At 34.8% G+C, this 9,448-nt stretch overlaps 1 protein-coding gene and 1 long non-coding RNA gene across 3 annotated transcripts in view; one reads left to right on the forward strand and one right to left on the reverse strand.

The window, feature by feature from the left end:
• The window catches only part of fbxw4 (F-box and WD repeat domain containing 4), a 59,110-nt gene that overhangs the window by 28,090 nt on the left and 21,572 nt on the right, over positions 1-9,448 (forward strand). For both annotated transcript variants that reach the window (NM_131521.2, XM_087278438.1), the window contains 1 exon segment: positions 2,723-2,788. In NM_131521.2, coding sequence (NP_571596.1) covers positions 2,723-2,788 — 66 coding nt within the window.
• Positions 3,636-9,448, reverse strand: part of LOC137487409 (uncharacterized) — a 27,341-nt gene continuing 21,528 nt past the window's right edge. Inside the window, exons 2-3 of the long non-coding RNA XR_015506034.1 lie at positions 8,427-8,739; positions 3,636-5,871 (exon numbers count right to left, since the gene is read on the reverse strand). This is a non-coding gene — a long non-coding RNA (uncharacterized LOC137487409). The remainder of the gene's footprint in view (positions 5,872-8,426; positions 8,740-9,448) is intronic.

Consider the following 9,448-nt stretch of genomic DNA (forward strand, 5'->3'; position numbering starts at 1 on the left):
AATTTCTGTACCGTGATATACAACACCAACCCAGACAATATATCACTTTAAACTATTAAATAGTTTCATAAAAATTACGTTTTCAAAATCCCAAGGTTAAAAGTTGTTGGAAGAAAGTTTAAGCTCTTATACTGCAATTCAGAGGAAATGGGGAAATATAAAAACACGAATCACAACATATGGAAATCTGCTAATTTATTGCTTTTTTTTTATTTACAGTTTACTACCTCCGCTAATAATGATATTTGATCCTTTGTAATTAATATTAATAATACATTTACAAACTTAGTATAAAGTGCAGATTTTTTATGTTTTGTTGCTTTTTTTTTTTACAAACATTTTGTTTTTACTTTATGAATATTGCAAATCTGCTCTGAAATCAAGATAGGGGGGAGCTCAATCAAATTGTGCTCCCCCCCCCTCCATATTCGAACCAAAAATGGTTTTCTTAACATCTCTGTGTTTTCAAAGATTTGTCTTATGTCTACAACACACCTTTACATTCAAATCAAACTAACAGTGTACTTTTTCTTCATTTTGAAAGTAAAATGGCTTTACAGTTTGTTTACGTGTTTCATTTTGTTTCAGTTCATTTTGTTTAAATATTCAAATTATGTTTTGTATCATAAGCACACCTTTCCATTAAAGTCCTTTCAACTGTCAGTGTGTGTGTGTGTGTTGGGTTATGTTTGTATGTGTATGTGAGCGAGATGAGGGGTCACTGTCCCTCTTTCTGTTTTTTGTGCTGGGGCTTTGGATTTGGACACCAGGCGCTACAGAGCTTATTCACACGGGCTGGTTGTTAATTTGAGGCCACACTGGTATTCCATTGTGAAGCCTGTTTCTTTGGTTGATGTTAGTGGGAGGGCAAAGAGCCCCCTGCTCTTTCTCTGGGTTTTCTCTGGAGGTATGAAAGTATGTGAGCGAGGGAGATGCTTTGTGATTCGTCTAGTTTTACGTGCCCCTCGCGTGGTGCGTCGGTAAGCATTCGCTGCGAGGCAGGTTGTCGCCGCACACACTTTACATAGTTGGCACAGAGACTGAGAAAGCATTCTGTCAATGAAAGAGACCATCCCAGCAGGGCATTGTAGGAATACCTGAGTGCTAAAACAGGCACATTCCAGTGTGTTCACTGGTGTGAGGGCTCTATTGTTCAGCTCACCTCCGAACACAATGCAGGGAGCAGGAGAGCCTTGAGCCTCGCCCGCCAATCCCAGCTGTCCAGGAGGGCCTTAATCCCCGACTATCAACCAGGTCAAAAACCACTGCACTCACACACCCGCCCACCCGTACCTGCTCCACTAATTTCAACCTGTCACCCGGCTAAAAAGGAGGCATCCCAGTGTTTTTGTTTCTCTTTTTTTCCCCTTTCTTCCCTAGATGTCTCGTGAACGAAAACACATCTGTGGATATAACCACTGTCTCAACATACCCTTCAACCACTCTTTACACCTCGCCGCGCTCCATTCGCTTTTCAAAATTTGTTTTTAATGCACCGTGTGTTTTCTCTCCAGGAGCTAAAATATTGCTCCAGCGATACGTCATCGGCTTAGTATTTCAATGCTAAACGTATTAATAGTGGGGGAAAGATTGTTTGAACAAATGTCCTGAAAAGCATTGAGGACTCTTAATCGCAGATTTTGTAAATCTTTAACAATAAGACATCTAAGCATCTACACTGTGAAAAAATCCCTGTTAATGAACATTTTTCGTATATTGTACTTCACAAATGTTTTTGGTTATTTATGGTTGTGAATTCTGTTTTGGGATGTTGATCTTGTGGAATTTTGATGTTGAAGATTCAACTCTACAGTTTATCAAAGTATAAAAACTCTGCGCCATTTCCTATTTAGCAAAAAAAAAAAAAGCATTTTGCTCAACTGGAACCAACAAAGACCTCCAACCTTCATACAACTCTTGAATGAAACAATGCATTTGAAACAATATACATACTACTTAAGAAACAAAGGGAATGTCTTTCATAAAATATGGATGCCTCTAATGCACCTCTGACTCTCTGATGCCTTTCATAATAAGTGTGTATTTACACAGTCACAGCAGAACTTTATTTGTTTATCATGGTTTTTGTATTCTGTTTGTATTTTTGTTTATTTATTTATTTCTTTATTTATTTTTTATAATATTTGCTGCTACACTTTTTTCTACTGATATCCCTGTCTTTGTCCCCTTTGTTGTTTGTGTTTGTATGGTTATCAAAACTAATAAACAAAAAAACAACAACAACGAAAAACATAAAGTATAACAATGAAGTAATATGATTTATGTGAAATAATATATAGAGAAATGTGTAAAATAACAGAAAATGTGTGCTGGCAGTTTATTATAAGGATTTTGTACTGTGGTATACAACACCAACCCAGACAAAATATCATTTTAAACTATTAAAAAGTTTCATAAAAATAATTTTTCTAATTTCTCAAGGTTAAAATTTGTTGTAAGAAAGTTAAAGGTCTTATAATGCAATTCAAAAGCTTAAATAAATGGGGAAAAATAAAACCATGATTCGCAAAATAAATAAATATGCAAATTTATGGCGTTTTTTACAGTTTATTTAATACAGTTATTTTATAGTGTTGTTATTATTTTATTGTGGTTATTCCAATTATTTAGTACTGTTTAATACGTTGCATGTATTTTGTAATCAATGAAATATATATATATATATTTGACTATTTTACTAAAGATCTTTGCATTTTTGCAGGACGTTTGTTACTGGAACAGCCTGCTGTGAGAATTTTGCTCCTCTTCGAATCTGGGACACTGAAAGGTAAATCATTTCTGTTTTACTTTGTTTTAATAATGGATATACAAATGTGTTCTTTTACATTTTATATATTTCATTTATAAGTCAAGTCACGTCAAGTCGAGCTTTATTGTCATTCTGCTACATGTGTGGACATAAAGAGGAATGAAATGTCGTGTCTTTCGGGACAACCGTGCTGTATAAATAAATCAGAAGTACAAACACAACACTGGACATAAGAGCTCATTAAAAAGAAATATGCATAACTAACATATACTATAAAATACTTAACTATACACAAAAAGCTATACAAGTACTTTTACATGAGACTGAACAATGTTGTGCAGTATATTGTGCAAGAGAGGTATTAAAGGTGAATACTGTGCAAAAGAGGTATTTAAGGTTTAATATTAGGCAAGAGTTATTTAGGATTATAGCAAGCAGTGCAACATGATTGTGGTACATTTATAGTGAGCATTGTTTTCCTTATTGAGTACTTGTAAGATGGAGTTTATCCAAAGTGTCAGGTGCATAAGAGAGAAATGTGTTTCTACAGGTGGTTTGGCAAGCCTACTTACCTGTGTGAAGCACAATTTGAAATACGCAATGTTTCCAAGAGACATAGAGTGATTAAGAAAGTGTCTATAGTGCAAATGTTTTCCCCTGCTACAACAGTCAGAAAGATGAGAGGGTGTCTTTTTTACAGGTGGTTTGTTAAGCCCACTCACCTGTATGGCACATAATCAGAAATTACTCTGGTATATTACTATTTACCCTCTTGAACCTGTCATTGGCATGCATCCTAAACCATTGCATTTCACAACTGTGTTTGTTAGTCTGTAAAAGATTGTTTGAGAGGTTTTTTTTTTCACATTGACTATGGTCTTGGCTTGTTCTATTTTCAAATTTTGAATACTGTATTGTGTCTATAGCTTTTGTCAGCCTATTGTGCAAAATATTTCACATTTAATAAGATGCAAACAATCCATAGCTATTGTTGTTACTATTCATTCGTTCATTTTCTTTTCGGCTTAGTCTCTTTATTAATCAGGGATCGCCACAGTGGAATGAACCGCCAACTTATCCAGCATATGTTTCATGCAGTGGATGCCCTTACAGCTGCAACCCAACACAGGAAAACACCCACACACTTTCTGTTGATTGTAGTTTCTGCAGGTTTAAATCTTCAAACATTTAATGAATTGAAAAGTCACTAGTTGAAACTAATAATTTGACACAGTGAAAGTTTGAACCTTATCATGCTTATAGTAGCTCCCTCATTATCCCTTCAGCTCGCTCTTTTCTTTTTAGGAAGTTCAAAGCTGACTTAAAAATTCCTGTCATGAAAGGCCAGGCTTAAACCTGATACAACCTGACTGGTTTCCGTAATTCCCCAGCTTTACCTGCTGAATTCAGCCTGCTTGCATGTTGTCAGTCTAAGGAAAGTAAAAGGTGGGGTGGGGGGTACCGTGAGTTCCGGCAGCAAATGACAAGGAAATTCGAGACTGGGAAAAAAAAAAGAAATTGCGGAGAAGAAGTAGAGGCGACTCCAGACAGAGTTCCCTGGGAATCACATGTTGTATAGAGCACCGGAACACAAAAGTTGAGGGCAGATTAATGTGGGTCTGCGACATGGCTGGTGTTTGATCTGTGAGGCGTGGGCAGCCAGTGTCAGATTGATGGACACGTGGGCCGGTCACTATCAGAATGCAGATGCACGCACAGGTAAACAGGCCATTCAGTCAAGTTAGACTCACTACAACCCTGTTAAACTAGGAGTCAGTGAAGGTTACACAGAGGTGTGACGGTCAGTTAACAGACAACAGGCTGCCTGCATTTTAGGTCTTGATGTTTAGATTTTACCCCCACATTTTTTTCAGATGCTTTGGTATGAATGCTTTTACTAAACAAGACTGCATTCATTTGATCAAAAAAACTGTGAATCTGTAATATTTTGAATGACTATTTTATAGGGCTGCACAATATGTCATTTGAGCATCGATATCGCAATGTGTATGTCTGCAATAGTCACATGGCAAGATATGCATTGTTGAGTTCGGGTTATGGATAGGGATGCACTGATATGGATTTTTGGCCGATATCAATAACTCTTAAAATTTGGAGGCCAACAACCAATATATTAGCCCATAAATATAAATATTTCAAAATGTTATATTTTTTTTATACAGTGAACAACTGATTTTATTTTAAAAACTTCATAAAAGTTTTAACTGATCTTCTGAACTGAATAGCCTACTCAAAGCAACGTGCGCTCGTTATAATCATTATAAATATGCTGATCAAACTGAATACAAACATCAACAACACATGGCAAGCAACACGTTGATAATAACAAATAATCTTATTAGATTACAAACAACCCAACAAGTTATTTAGCATGTGTGCATCGCTGCTATTATGTTTACACATATAATACATTTTCCTGAGACTATTTAAAAACAAAATACACAATGACACACTATCAACAAATCTATAATCATAAGGAACATGGTTACTTACGGAGTTATGAATGCACAGCAATACCACATAAAGAAAGGATGGACTTCGAAGGAATAAAAAATGTGAGGACAGCTCCATTACAGTGCACTGGACAAGTCTGTACTGTATAATTGCGTAATCTATCAGCTTAAAAATTATTGGCCTAGTTTTGATATCTGACGGATAACATAAATAATATCATTTATCGTCCAATATAGATATGGCTGCCAATATATCTTGCATCCCTAGCTATAGATGACCAGAAAACAAAGGTCAAAACAAGTGAGGATTGTGGAGACACTGCAGATTTTAACCATAATAGAGTGAAAGTTTAGAGTCTGCTTCTCTTTTTAAGGCCTGTAATATTGAAAAGACTTTAAAGCATTTAATAGTGCATAAAGAAGTTTAATAAAGATTAATTGTATTGAATAATTTACATGATGAAGACTACGCAATGGGGCTGCACGGTGGTGCAGTGGGTAGCATGTTCGCCTCACAGCAAGAAGGTTGCTGGTTCAAGCCTTGGCTGGGTCAATTGGCAATTCTGTGTGGAGTTTTCATGTCCTCCCCGTATCCATGTGGGTTTCCTTGGGGTGCTCCGGTTTTCCCTACAAGTAAAAGACATGCGGTACAGGTGAATTGGGTTGAATGAATGTGTATGGATGTTTCCCCGTAATGGGTTGCAGCTGGAAGGGCATCCGCTGCGTAAAACATATGCTGGATAAGTTGGCGGTTCATTCCGCTGTGGCGACCCCAGATTAATAAAAGGACTAAGCCAAAAAGAAAATGAATGAATGAATGAATGAGACTATGCAATGTTATTTTACAGTTGATTTGATATGCACGCTGTTTAGATAGCAAATGCATTTGCGCTCATTTGTGCGCCCATAGGCGTTTTGGTCTAAAAAGGAAGGCGTTCTGAGGCGCATTGCTGGCGCGTTGCTGTTTTAAGAAGCTATAATAGATTTTTCAATAGACCAAAACAAACATCGTCTAAAGTCCAGCGCAGAGTTGCGCCTCACTTACACACTGTTTAATACACACAAGATGTAGAGCAATATGCAAATATCTCTACATATGAAAAATAATTTAAATATTAAGGATATATATAGGATATAATAAAAATATATATAGGATATAAATATAAAGGATTAAAATATTGCAAAACATATTATTTTCTAGCCTACATAAATATGAAAAACCACTGCTTTTGTGCCTTCTTCATCTTGGGAGGCTTTTTCAGTTTATTCATGACAATTTGCTTCCATCAAAATAGAGATTGTGTTCATTTATGACTGTAGTGACTGTTTATCATATGTACCTAATAAATTACATAAGATATATTTATATTTTAGTCCCCTAGAAAATCCTCCCAATCAACCTAAATTAATGACTTGCTAAATAGAGCTATTTAAAGTCATTGATGAATTTGTATTTCCATCACAATGTATATTGCAGTGAAAAATATTGCAATGTCAAATTTTTCTAATATCATGCAGCCCTACTATTATAATTCTCAAATACATGATTTCTATTTGAATGTGATTTAAATGTAATTTAGTCTTCTAATGGCAAAGCTTTTATTAGCCATTTGATTTTAGGGGTGTCATGATTCTTTAGGAATCATTCTAACATGCTGAGTTTGTGCTCAAGAAGCAATTCTTATTTTTTATCAGTGGTGAAAAATGTTGCTTAATAATATGTGATATTATGAAAATATGATTTTGTTTAAGATTTATTGATGAAATCAAAGGATTACAGGATTATGTACTGAACTAAATTTATTTTCTATCGTTTTATCTATTATTAATGCATCTTTGCTAAATTAAATGTATTTAAAAGCTGTTTGTAGTCCACAGCTGTAACAATATTTCACAATATTACTATTAATATTACATTTTTAATTCCAAAAATGAACATACCAGACTATTAAAAAGTACGCAGCACTGTATACTATTTCTATAGTTTTTAAAATAAACTTTAATGATGTAACCATTTGTTTGGGTTAAATGATCATGGTGTAAAGTCAGAAAAATGTTAAAACATTTAATTTGAGATATTATATGGAAATTTCTCTGGATTTATTGTAGACATGGACTGGTATAAGATTCTGACAGTGTGATAACTGTGGATAAAAATGCCATGGTTTTACAGTATCACAGTATTGTGATTGCTGCTCTAAATTAAGTATTTTTACATGTCTAAGTTAAAAAAAAAAAAAAACTCCATTCTTCATTGAACACAATATATTATATTTTAGGAAACATGTCAGGCTAAATAGTTTAAATAAATCATTGACTTCTGCTGTCTTCACTAGTTTCAAAAAGACAGATTTACACATAAGAATACATTAAAAACCTTTAAAAATACCCTAGGAACTGTATAACAGAACATTTAAGTGGTTTTAAAGCCTAGACTTTTTTTAAACTGTGGTAAACCTTGAAGCCAGTTATCGTCCTATGCCTAATTTATTCATTAGGTATGATGGTTTGACTAAAATGCGAATGTTTATTTTGTTTTATAAAGGCCTGATAATATTTCAAATAAAAATGTTGGTTACACATTATTATGAAGCTGTATTAGTTAATCTTATTTAATGTATTTATTAACATAAACAAAAAATATATTTACAGTATTTGAATATGTTAATTATAGTTAATGGTAATAAAGTTGTTCATTATTAGTTCGTGTTAACTTACAGCACATTCACTAACATAAACAAGCAAGAATGAAAAATTTGATAATGTATTAGTGAATCTTGATCTTTGATTAATAAATGGTGTACAAGTTTTGTGTATTATTAGTTGGAAAATATATGATCTAAAATAAATTTGTTTGTCACCAAATATTAATTTATTAACTCTTAAATTAAAACATTGGTGTTAAGTTGTCTGTAAATGAATTTTGAGAATATTGAATATTGAAAGTTATTTTTATTTTTATTATTGTTTTTTATTATTCATTAGCCCCACTATCCCCATAAATATTATATGATAATATTATGATAAATAGTAATATTAGTCTAAGCTAATTTTTATTTTATTGGATATTCAATAGATATATTTTATTTGATTTTGTCGTAATTGCTCAAGTTGGGACGTTTCAGTTAATATTTGTCACACACATTATTGGGCTAGTTTTTATCCGCCTCCATGTGTGTTACCTGAGGGTTGAGTGTCCTAGGAGCCTTCAGTGACCTGTCCTGGAGCGAGTCGTGTTGTCTTTCCTCATGTCTTTGTCTGGCTGCACTGGGGTCAGTTGTATCCTGCCATAATGTGTTCCCGTCTAGTAATCAGGTGCACCTTGTGTGAGGAGCACAAAGCCGCCAGTCACAGGGGGCTGAGAAACCGACTGATGAGTGGAGAGGCTGGGGGTGACGGGAATGAGGGCTATGTGTGTGTGTGTGTGTGTGTGTGTTCCTGTGTCGTCCTTTTTAACATTTCCCAGACAGGCCACCAGCATAACTCTTTGATGACCTGCACAAACATGAGACACATTAGTTACATTTACCTCCATTATAGGGAAAGATAGAAAGTGTAATGTATATATATTTATTTATTTATTCATTAATTTGTTCATTCATAAAGAGCCCTATCGTACATCCAATAAGGCGCAAGACATGTTTGGTGTGATTTGTTGCTATTTTCAGACCAGCGCAATCCTAATTTTCACATTTTGCACCATGTTGTTTAAATAGCAAATACATTTGCGCCACTTTGTGGACTCATGGGCGTACTGGTCTAAAATTGAGGTGTGCTAAGGCGCATAGTTGGCACATAGCTATTTTAAATAACTGAAATAGACTGCGTCACGGACCATCTAAAAATGGGTCTAAAGTCCAGTGAAGAGCATGTTAGTTGTGTGCCTGTTTGAGTCCAAAAATTTACATTTTGCTTAATACACACAGGATGTGCAGCAATAAACAAATATCTTTACATATGAAAAAAATTAAGAGGTTAAAGTGTTACAATTTTTTTTTCTACATAAATATAAAAACCACTAACTCCAAGCCTCCATGCCTCTCCATGGAGAAATAATGGAGAGGACTTGTAGAGGCCAACATCACTCAGACCCTCATGTCTCAGAGCAGCAGCTGACCAGCTGCGTCAACTCATTACAGGAATATGAGGGAAAGAGCTTGAAGATGAGGGACACTGAGATTCTGCTACTGTTAGCCAGAACATT

The sequence above is a fragment of the Danio rerio genome, chromosome 13, assembly GCF_052040795.2.
Source record: "Danio rerio strain M-AB ecotype USA chromosome 13, GRCz13ab, whole genome shotgun sequence".
Classification (NCBI taxonomy): Eukaryota; Metazoa; Chordata; class Actinopteri; order Cypriniformes; family Danionidae; genus Danio; species Danio rerio.